Below are 22,078 nucleotides of genomic sequence, written 5' to 3' on the forward strand. Positions count from 1 at the left end.
TCACGTCAGAAATAAGTCAGTATCTAAGAGGTCTCGGTCAGAATCACACATTTCAGCGCTGTCTTCCTCTGAAGCGTGAGGAATCGGGACAGGAACATCACACTCCTCTTGGATTTCTTTCTTGATGAGACTGAAACTGATGACCTAATGCAAACAGAATTGTAGCAAATGTAAATATGCAACAGCTCTAAATCTCTCACACATGTATTTCCATAACGGTTGTTTCTGATTGCTGGTCGAGTCAACAGTTATTGATTCAGTCAAATATGCTACAGTAGCTCTGTCACCTGTCCATGGCTCCCCAAAGATGCTGCTTCAGTTATGTGGCCGTAGAGATTGTGACGGGTTATGAAGCTACTGAGCCAATCTCGACCTACGGAAATTAAAATTCAAGTTAGCAACACAAACTGAAGTACTGAATCCAAGAGTCACAACAAAACCTACCTGCTAACCTCTGCTCTCCCCAGTTGTTGGGGACGGGAATGTTGTTCTTCTGTGCAAATTCAAAAGCGATTTCTCTGCATCTCTTTGGCGTGAGGCCGTGCACGCCTTCAGCCAGAATCCGGATGTTTTCTGCGAGCTCCTCTTCTAACTCCTCAGACAAGATCCTCCTGGCTTCAGCCGTTCCTCTGTAGCCGACGGTCTTCTCTCTTTTTTCTTCTGCCTTCTTCATGTAGCGCTGCAGGGTGGACCTGCCGATCTTTCTTTCTTTTGCCACTGTTCTGATAGATCTCCCACGCTTGACTTCGACGAACGCTTTCTCCAGCTCCTCATAGGTCACTGAACCCCAGTCTGTTTTACGAATATAGTTCCGTGGCATGATCGCTTTCCTGTGGTGCTTGACAACAGCACAAGTTGTGAAGAGTTACATGAAATATGTGACCCTTGACCACAAAACCAGTCATAAGGGTCAATTTCTCGAAATTGGGATTTCTACATCATCTGAAAGCTGAACAAATAAGCTTTCCATTGATGTATGGTTTGTTAGGATCGGACAATATTTGGTCAGAGATACAACTATTTGAAAATCTGGAATCTGAGGGTGCAAAAAAATCTAAATATTGAGAAAATCATCTTTAAAGTTGTCCAAATGAAGTTCTTAGCAATGCATATATACTATGTATTTTTGGCTATTGCTACAAATATACCCCAGCGACTTAAGACTGCTTTTGTGCTCCAGGGTCACATATATCTTTTGAATTGAAACAATACTTTTATTCAGGAAGGATGCATTATATTGCTTAAAAGTAACAGTAAAGGCATTTATATTGTTACAAAATATTTCTATTTCATATATATGCTGTTCTTTTTAACTTTTTATATAGAGAATCCTTAAAGAATCTATCACTGTTTCCATAAAAATATTGTGCAGCACAACTGTTTTTAACACTGATAATAATCAGAAATGTTTCTGGAGGATCATGTGACTCTGAAGACTGGAGTAATGATGCGAGAGGGTGCTCGCTGCAGAGCCAAATGGGAGGGGCTTAGACCTCTAGCTCCCCCTCGCTGGATCTAGTGGGCGGGGCTTGAGACATCATTGGTCCAGATGCACCGCGCGCACGCAGGTAGAGTCCGTTCGAACTGATGTACAACCTGTATCGCACGGTAAGAAAACTGTACTTTAAAGATAAACTGAACTTTGAGATGTATATAAAATCTAAATCTTACATTTATCGCGGTCTCGACATGACTATTAATGTTATTGTTATGTTTTGACCCCCTGAAACATTAATCGGTAATGTTAGTTTTTTCGCGTAACTATCGATAGCTAATAAGTGCTAGCATTTTCCCATCCCCCTTGCTACATTTTAGCACGTGTAGTGTTTTTATTTACTCATAGTTTTTATTTTATTTAATTTCAGTATTTGTTTAACCTGCACAGATGCATCAGACAATACTTTTGCGAGGACAGGGTCCCCTGCTGTCTATCCAGAGATGCACAGTGTGCTGCCAAAAACACCACTGTGCCTGCTGTAAATCGGTGTATAACCATTTACATGAGCTCCGAAATCATGTAGCTAATCACATGTGAAATGCAGTTCAAGAAGAAGGTATGTTTGTGTGTGAATTATTTTAATTATAGTACTGTGGGTGTGAGAATGCTTGTTGAATTTTAATGTTTTTGCATGTCATAGTCATTTCTTCCATTCAGCTTTGATCACAGAAATAAATTACATTTTAACAGATATTCACATAGAAAACTGTTATATTGTATTATTATTTCACAATATTGCTGTTTTTACTGTATTTTTCATCAATAAATGCAGCCTCGGTGAACATTAGTCTTATATATCAAAACATTAAAAAAAATCGAAAACGCTTCTATTTTGCATTTTTTCTAATTTAATACATTTCAATTACATAAATTAAAATATTGTCTTCATATATTCATTTTCAGTCATAACCTTTGTTGTGCATAATTCAAAATATGGTCTCAGTATGATTTTAGAGCTAAATACATTTGCTTTGACATTAAAAACAAACAAACAAACGTACCAATTTTCATTTGTGTTTCTCTCATTTACAGACAGCTGGATATGATGTGCATTTCCAGATTGTTTGGTCACATGACAAATCAATGCTCAGTGGCCAGGCCCAGGATTTGCACTCTGAAAGAAAATACAATTTAGTTTTAGCCTCTGGAGCTATAAGTCGTCATATTTACTTGACATAGAAATTGGCACACAGCCAAGAAGAAATCTCAAAACAGGTTATTCAAACAATGTCACGTTATGCTACTGGAGTACTACACAATTCTACTATAATATGCTAAATGTTGGCTGATTACTAACTAGTATTATGCACACGCTAAATAAAATTAAATATAATTAAAATGTTAGTATTTTTGTTTGTTTGGCTTGATACAATTAAATTCATGCATTTCAATGTTGTGTTAAGTCAGGGACTGTATCTTCTGGTGCCGTGGTTTCTCAACCAGTGGACCTCAGGAAGTCTTTTAAATCCAGTTTACATGACTTATATTCAGTTTTATTTATGCAATCTTAATTTAAAGCACCTGGAGTAACTGTGTGAATCACTCAGCACTGTAGCATGGCACTGTCATAATAACACTGACTGTAAAGGAACATGCACTGCCAGTGTGTCCACAATGGTCTTACGCAATAAAAATAATCAAACACGCTCACTTGCACAACACACTAACTGAGCTCTTCCGCCGGAAGTCGTCGCGCCGGTGGGCGGGGCTTGTTGTGCCACGTTGATGGACAGCAGTGGGGACGTGGAAGTGTGTCTGGAAGCACGACAAGAGAAGGTAAACACCTTTAAAACTCTCTGCATTAGCCTCTCTGCTGCATTATTACCTCTGTAATGGACATTGCGTGTACAGGTTGCACATTTCATTCACTAAAACGTGCCTGTTGTGAGAACCTCGTCTCTTCTTATGTATAACAGCGCTTTGTTATGAAATTCTGATTTTTCCTAAACATTCATTGTCCTGTAACTTGCAAACTGTGTAGCTGTAGGTACTGTGTCTTAAATTATTTAGCAGCAGGATGGTATTTATGTTTTGGCAATGAATGCCCCAGCTGCTGTTACAATGTATTCTGTTTTTATTGTCATAAGAATGTTTCATGTATAATTTCATTATATTTAGGAGATATACTGCAAAGTGTCAATTGGTAGATCTTCCCATTGGGTTAAACAGTCTACTGAACAGAGCAAACCTTTGCCTTACCTGGACATCGACTGTAAATGGGACATTTACTAAAACAGTCATAGCATGGCCAATACATACATATCAGTGCATAACATATGAATCTTTTTAGGATGAAGCTGAAAGAAATTAAGCGAACCGCTCTCCAGGCCTGGAGTCCAGCACAGCAGCACCCCATCTATCTGGCAGCAGGTAACTGTATTCATTCCTCCAGACGCTTCCAAACACTTCCTATCAAACACAGTACAGTAAACATGAGGAATTTCACCTGCACGAACTGATCCATAAACATGAACACCAATACTTTTTTTACAGGATCATGAAATTGCTTAATAGATTTGTAGTTAATGAACAGTCTGATATTGATATACTAATTAAGTATTTGTAATGGCTTCAAAGTTATTAACAGTTAAAGTTTACTTTTTGATTTGACATTTTTTTGTGATATTGCTCTATTGTAGAATCAAACTTGCTCACAGGTTATGTTGACGTCTGAGTAGTGCTGGGCGGTATACCGGTTCATACCGAATACCGGTGTTTATTTTTGTTATGATATGAATTTTTAAAATACGCAAAAGATTTCGCCAGTGCTGTCCTACGAACGCTAGATCTGACTTTCCCGGAGAAGTGTCACCTCTCTCGGCGTCTGTTCTGTGCAGTGAGCGCTGAGTGTTTTTGTTGTTTTTTTTGTGGTCCGTACTTTTCAATGAGTTTGTTGAACTGGTTCACAAATCAGTCTAAATGATTCTTTAGTGAATCAGTTTGAATTTCATTCTTAATAATCACATGCAACTGGAAATTGCTCAAAAGTCTGGGGGGAAAAGTCTAATTATAGACCTCAGTCGGGTTAGACGCCATACTGAATTTAATGCGGGTGAAAGAATAAAAGAATAGAATAGAGCAAGCTAGTGTTAGAGGCCTTTTTTGCTTTTGTTAATTGTATGATAAATAAAAAAAGATTTAAGACTTAGTCTTTGTAATGGCACGCACTGTATAAAGGTCCTAGATCCCGTAATCTTCACAGCTCACAACTTTCAAACCTGAATTATGTAGTTTTTGCCTACTGAATGTTTTTTCAGAAAGCTGTTTTGTATGTTGTTGTTAATTAACAGTACAATACATTGAACTCACTGTACGTCAGTCACTCACAGCCTCGTTTTCATTTCTGTTAAATATGGCGCTAGCCTGACTGATGTCTGTTTGGTCTAATGTATCTCATTGATGAATGTGTGTTCAGGTACGTCGGCCCAGCAGCTCGATGCCACCTTCAGCACCAATGCGTCTCTGGAGATCTTTGAGCTGGATCTGTCTGATCCCACTTTAGCCATGAAGTCATGTGGCTCTTTCTCCTCTCCACACAGGTACTGCGTTTTGCTCACATTACGTGCTAATGATTTACAATGATCTCATCCAAGTGACCACCAAACAAATGCCAGCATTGATAACAGTGCTTTGTTTCTTTAGCTTTCAGTGCAGATGTTTTCTTTAGCTTTCTGATGCATTATTAATATAAACCATTTAGTGTTGCAATTTCTATTACAGGGTCTTATGCTCTCATCTTGTAGTTGGTGAGGGTTCATTTTCAGTAACCTTTCTGTTCTGTCTGTAGATACCACAAACTAGTCTGGGGTCCACATGGCATTGAAGACCAGAGTTTGCCATCAGGTGTCCTCATCGCTGGAGGAGAGAACGGCAACATCATCCTCTATGACGCCTCCAAAATCATTGCTGGAGACAGTGAAGTGATCATTTCCCAGAGCGAGAAACACACGGGACCAGTAAGAGCTCTCGACGTCAACTCGTTTCCTGCAACGGTTGGAGTTAAAAATCATCGTTTGTGTTCTACTGAAGAAACAAAGTCACCTACATCTTGGATGCCCTGGGGGTAAGCAGATAAACATCAAATTTTCATTTTTGGGTGAACTATCCCTTTAATTAATCACCACATTGTGTAATTAATTAGATTTTTTTTTAAACGTAATCGCTTGACAGCCCTAGTTGCCATAGTACTGCTAGGGATATGCTTGTGTATTGAGGTAGATTGTAGTCCTATGTCGTTATTACTGTCTGATACGGAGTACCATGTTAGTGTTCATGATGCGTGTGATTTTGATGGAGTTTGTGTTGTGGTTCAGATGCATTGTTCTGGTCTGGCCTGGAACCCGGAGGTGGCTACTCAGCTGGTTCTGGCGTCTGAAGATGACCGAATGCCCGTCATCCAAATGTGGGACCTGCGCTTTGCCACCTCCCCTCTCAAAGTGCTGGAGAGCCACACAAGGTAGATATAAACATCAGCAGATGCTCCTACCCTCCTTGAGTCTTTCTGTGTCCTCATCTGTCGCTATGTGTGCTTTCAGAGGTGTCTTGGCCATAGCCTGGAGTGAAGCAGATCCAGAGCTGCTCCTGAGCTGTGGGAAAGATAACCGGATCCTGTGCTGGAACCCCAACACGGCTGAGGTGAGAGCTTAGTCCTTTGAAGAACACTGAGGTGCCACCAAAAGTTTACGGGGTGTAACATGTGATGCGTTTTCAATCAGGTCCTGTATGAGCTGCCTACCAGTACTCAGTGGTGTTTTGACATCCAGTGGTGTCCCAGAAACCCAGCTGTGCTGTCTGCTGCTGCCTTCGATGGCCATATCAGCATCTACTCCATCATGGGAGGAAGCAATGACAACGCCATTACTTTACAGGCCGAACAGGTACAACTGAACTCTCAATACAAGCTAACTTTCTCATGAGCTTGATCTTTTCACAGTTGCTCCTGATGTTCTTTGGCTCAACAGTTAAGTAGTTCATTTGGAAATATGGATCCTTTTGGTACGGGCAAGACGCTGCTGCCTTTACAGCTGCCTCAGACCGCCCCGTCCCAGAGCACCGTCACGCCTCTCAAGAAACCTCCCAAATGGATCCGCAGACCAGTTGGAGCATCTTTTGCTGTAAGCGACCACAGATCTGGCATTGTACGTTTTAGACACCCTAAACATGGTGTGCTTGTTCTTAATCAGCTTTTGTCTTTTTGTGAGCAGTTTGGTGGAAAACTAGTCACTTTGGACAACATCAAGCCAGCGGCCCAGCAGCCCCAGCAGACTGCTGCCCATGTGGTTCATATCAGTCAGGTTGTGACAGAAACATATTTCCTTGATCGATCGAACCAACTTCAGGCGACGCTCACTGCAGGAAATTTCCTTGAGTACTGCCAAACCAAGACTGAAGCTGCTCAGAGTGAATTTGAGAAGACCGTCTGGTCTTTTCTGAAGGTGGGACACTAGAATAGTTTATAAGCTGTCGTACTTGTATTACTTAGCCAAATCTTTATTGAAGTTGTAACCAATAGATTTATGTGCTCAGGTGAACTTTGAAGAAGATGCACGAGGGAAATATCTGGAGCTTTTGGGATACAAGAAGGAAGAGCTCGCCCTAAAGGTATTTCTGTGTGTTCACAGTGTTTGTAGTGTGGAAATCTGCTTCTTTGTGTCTTAGAGTATAGGACTTGATTAGTTTTGCTTGTGGTTTTCAGATTGCATCAGCGTTAGAAAGGAACTGCAAATCTGATGAGGCCGATGTGGTAAGTGCACCAGTCATTGTGTTTTAGCTAACGGTTAAACCTTTCTGTTTTGGACTCATTCAGGCAACCTCTGCATTCAGTTTTAGCCTGTTTGACTTTGCACTGGGTTTTTGAGAACCAAACAGGAAGGTGCTTGCTTGGTTCTAATGCTTTAATTCATTATAGAAAACAAGACAGCAACACAAACTGTGTTGCTTCCCTCTAAGCAAGGGAAAGTCCAAGGGAACTTCCTCTTTTTGAGGAGACGATACTTGCACAGTATAAACCTTCAGCGGCTCAACTCTTTTTCTAATCAATAAACCAAACAAAGTGGAATAAATAGTTGTATTAACAACTACCTTGAAATCAACCCTTTAACTCTTTAATTGTAATCTTTCAGTGCATGATTGGCAAATTCCTGGCAAATGCATTTTTTTCTTCTAAGACACTCATTGTAGAAGCCTGTAAAGAGCATTATGTCTCCTGGCAAACTGATAAAAGCTTGCTCCCTGACCCCTAGCAGGTGTTTAATAGCCAGCCAGCCAGCCAATCAGAAACAGTCATTTTTAGCCGACTCTTGCCATTTTTATTTGCACTATAAGAATTACATAAACCAATAAGACCTATAATATAAGCATGTGTTTGAATGGTTTGTGAGTGTTCTGTCAAATCTGCAACTAACATTAAAGGAGCATTCAGCAGTTGAATGCTAATTTAAAAAGATTTACACCTTACTAAATAAATTCATCAGAGTCATCTGAATGATATTCACTCAAAGTGAAAAGTGTATGAATAATGTGACTTGCAGTGTTTCACCAAACGTCAAAGAGAATCTGCCGCCTCTGTAGATAAGTGCTGTTTGCTGATGTGAAGGGCGTAAATTAGATGATGGACCTCTATTATTATCCTACCAGTGGAGACGACAGGAGAATCAATCTGTATGGCCGAAGAAGCAGAGAAGCTCAGAAAGCAGAAAGTTTGACAGACAAAATGAGCAGAAACAACAGTACTGCATGCAACAAGGTGGAAAGATTTAATTATGGAGAGAATCCTGAGTAGTGATGGACAAGTTGCTTCTTTTTTGTTGAACATGTAAGGGAATTGTGTAGAACACTCACTGTAATTGGTATAATTTGCGTAAAACTCAGAGATGACCATGCTGAATCACGTCCATAAATGGCACTGCAGTGGCTAACACAATTGTGGTATCTGTACTTAAAGTACATGAAAAACAGCAATGCTAACGGCCAGTAGTGCCACTCCATATACACCGAGCATGCAGACTGCATGGGGCACCGTCACGTCTCCTTTGGGGCACCAAATGGCCATTTTTATCGAGGGTGAGACACTCGGTGTGGATTTTTTGCATAGATATCAGCACCCTGATAATCGGTAAAGAACTACTGAATGCACCTTTGACAACACTAGCTGTGTCTCATTTGTCGGCTGAATACGTCATTGAGGCTTGCTCGTTTCAGAAAAGCAGTAATTTACAGTAATTGCATCTCACAAGGAATAAAGCCGCAATTTCTATAGACAATGCAATGGTTGTAATATGACAAAAACATTCATATAGAAATCTGTAAACCAGTGACAGGTTGCAATGCAGTGACAAAAAAATTCAATCTCTCGAATGCTTGTAATGTACTTTATTGGCTTTTCATGTTAACGTCACTTTTTCTATGCATAAATTGTTCGCTTGCATTCTATCTTATCCTGACTGTGGTGTGTGAAGCTTTCACTCATACCTCACCATCATCCCACTCCTGCTCCCGTGTCGAACCCTGTGCCTGACCCTGTTTCTAAGCCTCAATTAGTCCTTGAATCTGAAGCCATTGCTGTGCCGGCTCAGCCTCAGCTCGAGCCAAAATATGCAAGTCCTCCAAAGCTTGATCAAAACCTTCAGTCTGTGAATGAACCTTTGCGTGAGCCCACAATTATCCCCGGTGCCAGAACCCAGAAACCTGAGTCACAGCCCTCAGTGGGCTTCACCCCACCTTCTTTGAGCAGACACCTCCAGTGGACATTGCTTGTCCTGCTGCTGTCACATCGCAGGTTGATTCTTCTGGTCATATGATGGTCAAACCTCAAGAGCAGTCACAGCCAGTGCCCCTCTTTGCACCTTCAACTTGTCAGCATCTGGGATCTTCAGATCTGCTGTTCCCAGCTGAATCTACTGCTGCGATGGTGCCACAACAGTCTCTTCCTTCATGTGCACCACCAGTTGAGTTTCAACAGTCTGTGCCAGTCAACCACCAAGCATCTGGCGCAGTGTCGCACTGCCGTTACTAGCTGAACCTCTTGAATCTGTACAAGAACCTACCATTGATTTACAACAGCCAGAATCTGATGTGATGCCACCTTGTGGCTCTCAGCCGTCGGCTGCTCTTGGCCTTTCTCCGGATATCTTACCTCAAGAAGCCACGAGCTGGCGAGCTCCAGTTGACGTCAAACCACCTGCACTAGAATCTGATTTGACGACACAACATCCTGTTTCTGAGACTGATCTTCTGAAAGCCAGTGATTGCCGGCCTGTGCTAGATGTTGAGGAGGTTTCTGGTAGTGGTGACCCAAATAAATCCAGGGCTGAAGAGGAGACGCCCGCGGAGGAGGTACCTTCACCCTGCCCAGCGATGCTGCTGCTGGAGCCTCCTGTTGCTGCATCCCTGTGTGATAGAATTACTCTGTAACTGTGTATAATATCATTGGAATTTAGTTAATTCAACTGGACAAGACAGAGGGAGAAAAATATAGAGGGAGAAACAAACTACTCTGAAATCTCACGCAGGAATGCTGGCATGGTAGCTTTTTTTGTGGTCTATTTTTGAGTGTTGCGACTAACCTCAACCAAGCCTTGAAACGTAGTCTTGTGGTAAAATGCATGCACCTTTTCTGCCACCTTGGGAATTGGCATGCACATGGAGAACCAGCATGATTTTATTAAACCATCTGCTAGTTGACTAACATGTAGTCATTTGGGCATTGTAAGATTGTTATGTTCTTGTTGATATCCCATTGCTCCACATAGGTGGTCATTAGCAAAAAAACACTTTTTTTTAGCTTTACAAGTTTTTTTTTTAATCATTAGCTTGTTTACACATTCCTTGCAGTCTATTGTAAGAAAGGAATGGTGTTTAAATGGACTAAATGTTTGTAGAAGTCCTGCATATGTTTAATTAAAAAAAAAATTGACCTTGTAATTCGTGATCAGAATGTCTTAACTCAATCTCCCGGTGGAACAACTGTCTCTGATGATGCATTTAAGCAGTTGGGAAACTTGGCGAAATAGAAATAAATGCACTTCTGCGCATCTTGGAGACAAGAGTTTTTGCTTGGTTTTACAAGACATGAACATCATGCATTTTATTAATAGTTTGAAACACGAGAATAGCGGCATTTTAGTTGTGTTTCTGAGAAGTTATGGACACCCTGGTGAACGTTTCGTAACTGAAGCAAGAAAAAATATAATGACAACCAACAGGCCTATTTAAATGTAATATTTTGTGTTGTGGGTTGGGATACATATAAATAATGATTTTAAAAAGGTGGTCAAAAGTACTGTATTTTTAGGTAATAATTGAAAAAATGCCATGTAAATAAGATTGAAAGCAATTCAATCCGATCTTAATCCAAGTAATTTGTTACTCTGATTATTAGTGTACTTACTGTTTTTGAATGTTTTCAAGTAGGCAGTTTCTTAGTCTTTTGTGTGTGTGTGTGTGTGTGTGTGTGTGTGTGTTGTTCAAAACACTTTGGTTTTGCTTTTATTTTTGTTTAGTGTTTTGTCTTTTGCTATTAAAATGACATTCAAAATTTTTAGAATTGTGTGGAATGTCAAGTGTTGTCAAACAATGCGAATGCTTTTCACTGTCATTTACATGTATTTTTTTCTTATCGAGGTCGAGAAGAAAAGCCCTGCAGAGGAGGAAACAGAGCCGCCTGCCACCGAGACGTCTGACCTAGATGAGGTTCCTTTTGAAGACGAAGAACCTGCTGTTGAGGAGACGTCCAACACAGAAGTGACTCCAGCTCCTGCGTCAGATGCCATTAACCTCAAAGTTAGCCAGGGCAAGTTTCTGACTGATCTAACCTAAGTTGATTGATCAAATAAAATTGGGAGTCAAATTCTTCTAAAGGAACTTAGAATTTTGTACTAATGATTCCATGCTTGCTTTTTGCTTCAGATATTGATGGGCTGATCACACAAGCTCTGCTGACTGGCGATTACGAAGCTGCTGTTAACCTCTGTCTGCATGATAACCGAACGGCTGACGGCATCATCCTGGCTATTGCTGGCGGTCCCGAGCTTCTGGCAAAGACTCAGAAGAAATACTTCACCAAAACGCAGAGCAAAATCTCCAAGGTGAGGTCATGTAGTACCACAGTAGACATGCTTCTAATGTGTTGCCATTACTGTGTCTTCTGTTAGAGGAGTTATTATAAATGAGAGATCTGTCCTTCTCATATATGTTTTTTTTCCCTTTCTTTGGACCAGACTAAGAACCAATCCCATTTCCTTTTTTATAGTTATAGATTTAATAAAATATTTATGCAGACGTCCAAAACACATGGAATGCTTTGGTTTAATAATGATGTTCAATTTTCAATTCAGTCTCTCAGATGTGTTTTAAGTGTTGCTGAAGGAACTTCAGTAGTTGATGTGTTGAATTATCTGAATTGCATGTCTTGACATTTACTCTAGCAGCTCTAATGCCGGATCTCAATGTGTTTTAGCTCATTAGCGCTGTGGTGATGAAGGACTGGTTGGACATTTTGGAGACATGTGACCTGCAGAACTGGAAGGAAGCTCTGGCTGCAGTAATGACTTACGCAAAGCCAGAGGAGTTCTCCTCGCTATGTGGTGAGTCGAGTGTCCAGAATCTCTTCTATAGGCGCATATAGCACTGGGTTATATATTGAATATTTTAATATATTCTCGATTAGGGATGTAACGATTCACCGCAAGCCGGTTGAAAATCAATACAAATATGTGACGATTCAAATCGGTTGAGATGTTAAACGAATCGCGATACTTTTGGGGGTGGGAGTTTATATGAATGTTTCTCTGAGGGGAACTGACTGTCTTTAGAAAAGTTTAGATGATATTTTCTTTTCATCTCGTTTCTGTATAATGCATATTAATAAAGCAGCGTATATAAGCGCTGCGCTGCTTTGTTTACAGCCAAGGAAACTCCGTATCGCTGCTGTTCCAGAAGCGCCACCTGCTGTCAGAGAGTGAATCTGCGTCTCATTCAGAGCTTCTGCTGTATTTGTTTCGTGCAGATGTTTTATGAAGTATAGTTTCACAAAATTAAAGTCAGAGCATTCTGTTTTTGTTTTAACATTTCTAATTATACAATCTAATTTAGATTGAAAAAAACTGCTCATGCTGCATGTATTCAGCATCTTTGTTTGGATTTATATGAAGAGGTTTTTTTTTTTTGTCTTATTTATTTGATTAGATTTGTGGTTTGTTTTAAAATTTCAGTTTAGTTTTGTTATTTTACATATTTCTGTTTCACAAAGAAATGTGCAGCATTTTGTCCAAGCAATAATAAAAGGACACCTTTTCATTTATAATTTGTCTTAAATCTAATTATTTGTAAAAAAATCGTGAGAAAATCGAATCGTGAAATCAGTATCTCGAATCAAATCATGAGTTGAGTGAATCACTACATCCCTATTCTCGATGATTTTGTTGGCTATTATTTATTGAATAATTATATAATATCAGGGCTCAGCAATAAGGATTGCCCGATGGCCCGGGGCCAGTGTTAAAAATGCTCTGGACAGCTGACAGAATCGTCACTGGTCCGATCAAGTCTATCATTCAGTTCGGTATTCTGCGCTGTTTTCTATGCGCACACACCCAAAGCACGCAGAGAGAGCCGAGTACCAAATTAAGTTCTTTCACATCTTCTTGCTCTTGAATTGACAAATACACACAAAATTATGTCAAAATATGTTTTGTCTGAACATAAACGGTTCAGAAAGAAATCAGATGTCATTATATTGGATCTGTGCATTTGGTCTTAAAGTGACAGCAGCCTAATAAACCTGCTGCTCTCTGTGTCATTAATGTGAATCACAGAACAAAGAAAAGAGAGAATTAGTCGCTGCTTATGACTGAATAACTTTACCAAGCTATAATTTGTACAGTGAAGACTATGCAGTTTGTGTACTGTTAGACCTACCTGAAAAAAAAGTAAAGCACTATTTAATTTGTGCTATAATGTGTTTATTTGTTCTTATTTTATTACTGACTGTTTATATGAATTTAATCATGTTTAAACTTTATATTAGTTAGGCTAGTAGTTTTTGTTGTGGTATTGAAATTGGAATTGAGAATTGCTAAATTGAATCGTTATCTAAAGATTTGGTATCATAATAGCTGATGTATTAGAACACAAGGTTACACGGGTCAAAAACAAAGAAAACAATAACTCTTTTATTTTATTGTATTATATATTAGGCCATTTCAGAGCAAGTACATTAATATCTGATTATATATATTGAATGTTGTCAAAAGTTTGAAAAAATATTACAATATAAATTTTTGCTTGCTAGGTTGTCCAGCCCTGTTTTTGATTACTCCACAAATGTTTTCAAGGGTAGTTATGTGCGTGAACGTTTGATTGAATGTGAACGTTGGGATCTTTGGTGCAGGTCTGCTGGGCTCCAGGCTGGAGGCTGCTGAGGACACGGCGCTGCAGGCTCAGGCCTGTCTCTGCTACATCTGCGCAGGCGCAGTAGAGCAGCTGGTGGCCTACTGGGCCAAAGCTCAGGACTCCAGCAGCCCGCTGGCACTGCAGGTGAGACGGGATCCAGCAGCCCACTGCTCCAAGACTGCAGGCCATCCTGTTTTCCAGCAAGACCTGTTTTTATTGAGCTTGCTTGTGATTTTGTGTTTTTGCATGTGTGTGAACTAGGGCTGTCAAAAAAAATTCGAATTTTGAATATTCGTCGAATTTAAAATAAAAATCCACACTCAATTTTAGGTGTGCGTCAGGCAGCCTTATCAGTGGTGCACGAGATACGATGACGATGTAAGTGTCGTTGCATTTTAATGCTTTTGTTAGCCTGTCCAGTTGAACCCACTAGATGCGGCGCTGCTACGTTGTTCATTCAAAATATTGCCGGATAAAAGAGAACAATCAATGCTGAGATGATGTTGCTTACGTCAAAACCAAACCGCTGTTCACACTGAACGCATATTTATCACATTTTCTAGAGGGACGTCTATCACTGTTGTACTCGCGTCTCGCACGAGAGCGGCATGTTTAGAAAGCCATGTAAAATTAATGTTAGTTCAACTTTTAAAAACATGTCTCAAGACTTTATGGCGGTTTTTCCGCATCTCACTGCATCTCAAGTTTTTAAATGAAGAAAGTACTCTTTGTGATTGGTTTTTGGTCCTTTGTATTAAACTATACATACATGCATGATGCTGTTTTCTTTCTAATTGTTTAAGCAACTTTAATTATATAAGGTTTATAAATGTTATTTTAAACATTATGCACTTTTTTTCAAAGATAGTTGTGTTATTTTATTATGCTTTGAAGAAACGTGCATAATATTTTGCTCGATGCGCCCTCTTGTGGCCTCAGGAGAGAAGCCAAAAGCTTTTTTAACCCCTGACTGAAATCATGCCTTTTAAATTCAAATATTGATAATATTTAAGTACAAAATTCGAATGTAGTTTTTCAGCGATTTTGACAGCCCTAGTGTGTATACAACACAGTATGAAGTCTGAAGAAGTGTGCTGTTTTAACTGTGCTGTTGTCATGTGTGTTTGTAGGAGCTGGTTGAGAAGGTGGTGGTTCTGCAGAGAGCTGTGCTGAGAGCTCAGTGGGGTGTTTCTCCTGATATGGGTGCACTGCTGGCAGTGAAGATGAATCAGTACGCCAGTCTGCTGGCATCACAGGGCAGCTTACAGACGGCCATATCTTACCTGCCCACCAACACTCAGCAGGTGACCATTGCGCCTTAAGTTGTGTAGATGGTCACACAAGAGAAAGCTTCCCTGATATTGAACTACTATTGCTTTTGCTAATAATTTGTGTAATTATTTCCTATAGAACAAATTATAATGACTCTAATTACACCTGGTGTTTTTCTCAATAGTGGTCAGCACTAAAAACAGAGTAAACGTGGTCTAAAATGATCCGATTGCACATGTGACTGCATTTGTAGGGCAAATACTAATGCGTCCTGGATAGCAAGGCAATGCACATCTTGCATAACATGCAGTTATTTTGCTAAAACAAGGATTTCGACCTTTGCTGGTTGGGTCAGTGTTGTTATTGTTAACTAAAACTACAACTAAAATTATTAGAAAATGTGTTTTGTTCATTTAGATAAAGCTAAAATAAAACCTAAATATTAGATGAAAAATTATATTTATGAAGTGCTTCCTTGGTAACTAACTGAAATAAAGTAAGTTGAAGTTGAAGTACTAAAATTACTAAAATTTATTATATGATATGATATAAAAATCAAAGCTATATAGCTAAAAAACAAAAGCTAATAAAAATATAAAAGCACGTAAAAATAACTAAAAGTTAAACTGAAATTAAAAATGAAAATATAAAATAAAAGGTAATTTAAAATATAAATAAATAGTACAGTAGTATATAAATAATAGTAAAATGCGTTGGGTATGTATTCAAAATCTATCACAATCCATTATAAAATTAATCAGCGATGCTAGATTTGAATGTGCTTTTAAGAGACTATTAAGTTAACTGAAGAATTATTTTTTGGAGTAGGTTTTGCTTAGTTCTGCAACTCAATTATGAGAGCTGTAAGATACAGATATAGATTCAGAAAGTTTGATTCATTTCCATGAATCAGTTCAAATTGACAGCTTCAGTTAATCTACTTAAAACTCATCTATTGGTATGCATCAAAAATGATTCAATGCATGCCATTTTGGGCTGAAAAGTTTAAACAGTTTAAATGGTAAAATACTAAAACTTCATAATTACAGTTATATAAGTTATTATTAATTAAAAACAGGGCTTTTGGAGTACTCAACATGCATTTTGCGCTATCAATGTTTAATGTTTAATAACTAATTAACCTGTTAATTAGTTATTAAATTTAATGACAACCATGATCAGAATTCCTGAAATTTTATTGAAAATCAGCTGTCAAATAGAGTTGAATAGAGTCTCTCATGTGCTATGGGCACTGTTTGTTGCTATTTGCTATTTTAGTTGTGTTTCTAGGTTTTAATGTCAGCTCCGATGGTTTTTGTTTTGTGTAGGTTGCTGTGCAGCAGTTGCGTGATCGTCTGAGCAGAGCTCTGGGTCAGCAGCAGCATGCAGTGACTGGGATGCAGGACATGCGCCAGACGCTTCCCGCCGCTGCACCAGTGCAGACATACACACAACCTCCACAGGTCCCCGCTGCACCTCCTCAGTATTACCAGCAGGTACCAGAGACACTCACACCCGGCGGCTGCATTGTTTGACTCACCAGCGGTTGAGCGTACCAGCTTGTGTTTGTGTTGTGTTCAGGGTAGATCCGCCTCTACTGTCACGTCCTGGAGTAACCAAACCCCTACAGCTCTGCCCAGTGTCCCTCGCCCGCTGGTGCCTGCCGCTGACCCGCAGGTACAGACCCACAGAGCTGCTCACACTGACAGATGCTAACCGCATGAGCAAAACCACAGGCCTGCTGAGTCTCTAAACTAGTGGTCGACCGATATATCGCCAAGGCCGATATATCGGCCGATATTTGGCATTTTTTCAAATATCGGCATCGGCCGATAAATTTTTCTGTGCTCACACTGACAGATGCTAACCGCATGAGCAAAACCACAGGCCTGCTGAGTCTCTAAACTAGTGGTCGACCGATATATCGGCCGATATTTGGCATTTTTTCAAATATCGGCATCGGCCGATAAATTTTTCTGTTTGGCCGATGCGTTCGAGTCGGGACTTATATTTTGACGGCGCTGAGCGGCAGCGCCTGAACACACAGTGCTCACATTCTCCCTCTTGTTCGCTGTCGTCGTTAACAGTTCTGTCTAAATACGGATAGAATTCTGTCTAATAATCAGATATAACTGTTAAACAAAGGAATTAAAATGTATACAAAAAGTATTATAACGATTGCTTTTATATTATTAGTAATAGAAAGGCAAACATTATAATACTTTCTCGTTTGCCGTCAGCATTCAGCAAATACGCATTTACAGTATTTAATCAAATCTTTGAATGACTAATGAACATTTAATTTCACAAACCTTGCAAACTTAGTCGAATCCAGTTGTGAGATCTTGTGAAGTGTGCATGTGAGCTGCATGATCGCGTGTTCTCTGTGTGACTTTCGGTCCATGCAAATCGAATACTTTAAACATTAAATTTGTGATTTCAAATTATGCTACGCTTTATGCATTTGCCCACTGTCATATTCATGTCATTTTCACTGTGTGCTGTATGAAAATGAGTGTTACCTTGGCTTTATTTGAAAAAAATATGATTCCCAATGCACACAAACTTCACAGAATACTGAGTGCTGTTGGGTACAGTTTACTTGCTTTTTAATTATATTTTTATGAAATATTTATTTGTGAAAAATACTTTGTCATCTAAAGTAGTCTATAAGTATGTTTATTTTACAAATAAATTTTTTAATCCATTTTCAAATGATTTCAAATTTCTTAAATATTAATTAAAATAAATACAATTATATCGGCTTTATATCGGTCATCGGCCACCCTGCTTTCCAAGATATCGGTATCGGCATCGGCTGTCAAAAAACCAATATCGGTCGACCACTACTCCAAACCGCTCATTACGCTGCCGTATTCTGACTTCTCTGTTTTATCGCTCGAACTCTAGCGGGGTTTGCTCCATGTGAGCTGCATTTGGGTTTAAACAGTAATGTAATTAATAATAATTATAATAATTTAATTAATAATTATAATAATTGTAGTAATTATAATTTATGCATTTAGCAGACGCTTTTATCCAAAGCGACTTACAGTGCATTCAGGCTATACATTTTTTACCAGTATGTGTGTTCCCTGGGAATCGAACCCACAACCTTTTGCGCTGCTAACGCAATGCTCTACCACTGAGCCACAGGAACATAAATGTACCTTTTCTAGTTTACTCCAGTGACTTCTATTATAAGTGCTTTTTGCTGTAGACACATTTGTTTGCTTTTCTAAACTGAGGAACAAGATTCATACCTGCAAACTCGTCTCTACATATACACTGCCGTTCAATTTTTAATGATTTTTTATGTTTTTAAAGAAGGCACTTATGCTCATCAAGGCTGCATTTATTTGATCAAAAATAGAGAGAAAAAAACAATAATATTATGCAATATTACAATTTGAAATAATGGGTTTCTGTTTTTATATATCTTAAACTGTAATTTATTTCTGTGATATAAAGCTGAATTTTCAGCATCATGAAACAATAATATTATGCAATATTACAATTTGAAATAATGGGTTTCTGTTTTTATATATCTTAAACTGTAATTTATTTCTGTGATATTTGATATTCTGTGAATTTTCAGCATCATTACTCCAGTCTTCAGTGTCACATGATCTTCAGAAATCATTCTGATATGCTGATTTATTATCAGTGCTGAAAGTTTTTGCTGCTTAGTTTTTTATTTTGGGAATATGTGATATTATTTCAGGATTCTTTGATGAATAAAATGTTAAAAAGAACTGCATTTATTCAAAATATAAATCTTTCCTAACAGTGTAAGTCTTTACTATCACTTACTGTCAATTTAACACATCCTTGCTGAATAAAAGTATTAATTTCATTCAAAAAATAAAGAAAATAATTTACTGTCCCCGAACTTTTGAACAGTAGTGTATACTGTCACAAAAGATTTCTATTTTAATTGAATGCTGTTCTTTTCAACTTTCTAAATCCTGAAAATAGTATCACAGGTTATAAAAAAATATGAAGCAGCACAACTGTTTTCAACATTGATAATAAATCAGAATATTAGTATGATTTCTGAAGGATCATGTGACACTGAGGACTGGAGTAATGATGCTGAAAATACAGCTTTGCATCAAATTATACTTTAAAGCATATTAAAATATGTATTTAAAATATATATTTAAATTGCAATAATTCACAATATTACTCTTTTTCTGCATTTTTGATCAAGTAAATGGTTTCTATGGTTCTATGCTTTAGAGTTGGAGTTTTCAAAACCACGTTACTTTCTAAAAAAAAACATGTAGTTCTATTCTAATATCAGAATTGGCTGATTCCAATAAATTCCAGTAATTTTTAGAAGAATTTAAAGCGCATTAATAAGTATTATTGAGCTCCTTTTTCATCATTCCAGAGTTTTCAGGGGGAGGAGGCTTCTCTTCATTCATTCATCAATGCAGATGTTTGTTATGTCACACAAATAATCAGTTTCTTTCATATCCTCTCTTTTTACGTTATTACCATCTAATGTAGAGTTTCACCTATTTAATCCATATTTTCCGGCAAAATTAGTCACACTGCGTAAAACTTGCATTGTAAAGAGAAAGAGAAAAAAACAAGTCGCATCAGTGTATAAATCACAGAAATAATGTAAAATGGTCAACATCTACAAACATTATAAACACTAAACATATATTTTTCATCCTGTTCTGTTCTGAATGCTGTTAAGTTTAAAGGATTTGTTGTAGAGTGAGGGAATCTAAAATACAAGTATAAAACAAATATAAATTATAGTGGCATTCATTATAAACAACATTTCTTATAAACCTCAAGCCAAAACTAATTTATTTCAAGCAAAACTGAATCTCAAATGCAGTATACAAATAAACTTCTCGTGTTCCTCGTTTTCCTCTCTCATTCCACACAAATCCAGATGTGTGCTTGATCTTAATGTTAACATTATATAATGTTATAATCAGAAGATCAGATTATATCAGAATCAGAAAAAAACACATCTTAAATTCCGTAAAATACGGTACGACTGAATGTGCACCTGCCAGCAGTCTCACTCGCTACTGCGGTATGATGTTACTCCAGTGTTTATGGATCTAATAAGTTCCTAATATCACTGATTATCATCAAATCTCTTCTGTTCCCCTGACGCAGTGCAGTTGTGCGAGGATTACAGTATGACACACACCGCTTCCAACCTTTAAAGGTGACATATCATGAAAATCTGACTTTTCCAGGTTTTAAGTGCTATAATCAGGTCCCCGGTGCATCTAACAACCAAGGAAACGTGATAAAGATTAACCCAGTAACTTTGTTTTGGGAAGCCTTTTTCTGCAAGCAGCTGTGATGGCGCAGCTCTATTCAGGAAAAGGGGGCGGGGAGCAGCAGCTCATTTGCATTTAAAGAGACAGACACGAAAAAAAGCGTGTTTCTGCTTCCATTCAAAATAGGTATTTTCAAAATGTTATAATGATCTGTGGAGTATTTTGAGCTGAAATTTTGACAGACACATTCTGGGGACACCAGAGACTTATATTACATATTGTAAAAAGGGGCATAATATGTCTCCTTTAAATACCAGACTGACTTGCATGCTTGTCTTTTGTCCTAAACTGTAGTGCATTTCATTAGCAGCTGGACGGATTCTCAAGTGGTGTTGACAATAATTTAAAAATCCTTCATCTGTTTTCATGATTGTTGAAGATATGCTGAAGCTGTTTTGTTTTTTACTTTATAAAGCCAGAGATGTCAAGAGTGTCCTGTTTTGACTAAGTTGATGGCTTGTAACGTTAGATTTTCTGTGTCTGTGTATCAGAATCAACGTATAAAATATGCCTTGTGTAAAATTCATGACAAAAGGCACTAGTTCTTTATGTAAATACTGTGGGTGATGAGTGATATTTAGCTGGCAGATGCAGTGTAATGTAAAGAGTAACATGCTATCTGATAACACAGTGTAATAATACTAGATTGTACTGTATATACACTGTCATTCGAAAGTTTTAGGGTCAGCTATTATTTTATTTAGTCAGAAATAAACTGTCAGAAGTGACAGCAAAGAGATTTGTGTAGGAAGGATGGTAAGATTCACCGATTTGCATCGGCATATAATTGTATCACATTGCATCGGTAGCTGCTTCATATCTTTAATGTATCGTATCGTTTGCTGTGCATCGAGATGCGTATCGCATCGGCCTCAGTTATGGAGATGCACATCCCTATAGTGTAGTATAATAACATTATATATAAAGAGATGTCATTTTGCACATCTCTAGTGTTGGTGGCAGGCTGGATCACGCTTCTGCCTCTCAACACGTAACATGTCAGAAGTCAGTCTAAACAGGTTTCTGTCTCTTCTGTCCTCAGGTGGAGTCCACAGCTCCAGCCTTTGGCCTTCAGTCTCCAGTGAGTGCGTCCGTTCCTGCCTCCGCTGCGTTCATGTTCTCCCAGCAGTACCAGAGTAAGTGTGCAATCACAGAAATCATGACTTCATTCCTCATTCTTACCACTAAACTTTAGAAAACTCTCACTAAATGAGCTTAAAGGTCATACTAAAATGCTTTCTCCTATCCCAGCTACATACATGCAAAATGCAATAACTACAAATGTGACCCTGGAGCACAAAAGCAGTCTTAGTCGCTGGGGTATATTTGTAGCAATAGCCAAAAATACATTGTATCATATCACTTTTATGCAGAAAACAGCTCCGTTTATGATTCTTGTCTCGTCACATTCAATTGCTAATTACATTAAATTAATCATGTAAATGATTTAGGCTTTTTTCAATTCAAAATGGTGAAATCTGACCAAGTTGAATCGCTAGATATTATTGGGAAGATTGTGAAACCCTTCAGCGCGCCGCGGTGATGCAGTTGGTCTTTGAATGCAGTCTCTGAATTGGGACTCGGCTATTGACCGATGGCT

The 22,078-nt window shown here is 38.5% G+C and overlaps 2 protein-coding genes across 2 annotated transcripts in view; one reads left to right on the forward strand and one right to left on the reverse strand.

The window, feature by feature from the left end:
- On the reverse strand, positions 1–3,786 carry LOC107720383 (uncharacterized). Its single transcript, XM_016528075.1, has 5 exons — positions 3,698–3,786; positions 2,500–2,612; positions 445–884; positions 288–373; positions 1–144 (listed from the first exon to the last, which is right to left on the reverse strand). The coding sequence occupies exons 3-5, from the start codon at positions 818–820 to the stop codon at positions 1–3; spliced, it is 606 nt and encodes a 201-aa protein (XP_016383561.1). The 5' UTR covers positions 821–884; positions 2,500–2,612; positions 3,698–3,786.
- The window catches only part of LOC107720384 (protein transport protein Sec31A-like), a 25,760-nt gene continuing 6,837 nt past the window's right edge, over positions 3,156–22,078 (forward strand). Inside the window, exons 1-20 of the mRNA XM_016528076.1 lie at positions 3,156–3,274; positions 3,617–3,710; positions 3,789–3,868; positions 4,914–5,037; positions 5,286–5,490; positions 5,812–5,954; positions 6,034–6,133; positions 6,214–6,375; positions 6,460–6,612; positions 6,703–6,933; positions 7,025–7,099; positions 7,194–7,241; positions 11,120–11,288; positions 11,405–11,583; positions 11,955–12,081; positions 13,887–14,032; positions 15,019–15,192; positions 16,489–16,656; positions 16,742–16,837; positions 21,521–21,614. Coding sequence (XP_016383562.1) covers positions 3,790–3,868; positions 4,914–5,037; positions 5,286–5,490; positions 5,812–5,954; positions 6,034–6,133; positions 6,214–6,375; positions 6,460–6,612; positions 6,703–6,933; positions 7,025–7,099; positions 7,194–7,241; positions 11,120–11,288; positions 11,405–11,583; positions 11,955–12,081; positions 13,887–14,032; positions 15,019–15,192; positions 16,489–16,656; positions 16,742–16,837; positions 21,521–21,614 — 2,473 coding nt within the window. The 5' untranslated portion in view covers positions 3,156–3,274; positions 3,617–3,710; position 3,789. The remainder of the gene's footprint in view (positions 3,275–3,616; positions 3,711–3,788; positions 3,869–4,913; positions 5,038–5,285; positions 5,491–5,811; positions 5,955–6,033; positions 6,134–6,213; positions 6,376–6,459; positions 6,613–6,702; positions 6,934–7,024; positions 7,100–7,193; positions 7,242–11,119; positions 11,289–11,404; positions 11,584–11,954; positions 12,082–13,886; positions 14,033–15,018; positions 15,193–16,488; positions 16,657–16,741; positions 16,838–21,520; positions 21,615–22,078) is intronic.

Source organism: Sinocyclocheilus rhinocerous, unplaced genomic scaffold (genome assembly GCF_001515625.1).
Source record: "Sinocyclocheilus rhinocerous isolate Xijiao unplaced genomic scaffold, SAMN03320098_v1.1 scaffold1052, whole genome shotgun sequence".
In the NCBI taxonomy this organism is placed as follows: domain Eukaryota; kingdom Metazoa; phylum Chordata; class Actinopteri; order Cypriniformes; family Cyprinidae; genus Sinocyclocheilus; species Sinocyclocheilus rhinocerous.

Coding starts and splice junctions, on each gene's coding strand:
- LOC107720383 (XM_016528075.1), bottom strand. CDS start 820: ATGCCACGGAACTATATTCGTAAAACAGACTGGGGTTCAGTGACCTAT. Junction 374..444: donor GGGAGAGCAGAGGTTAGCAG/GTAGGTTTTGTT, acceptor TAATTTCCGTAG/GTCGAGATTGGCTCAGTAGC. Junction 145..287: donor CTTTGGGGAGCCATGGACAG/GTGACAGAGCTA, acceptor TGTTTGCATTAG/GTCATCAGTTTCAGTCTCAT.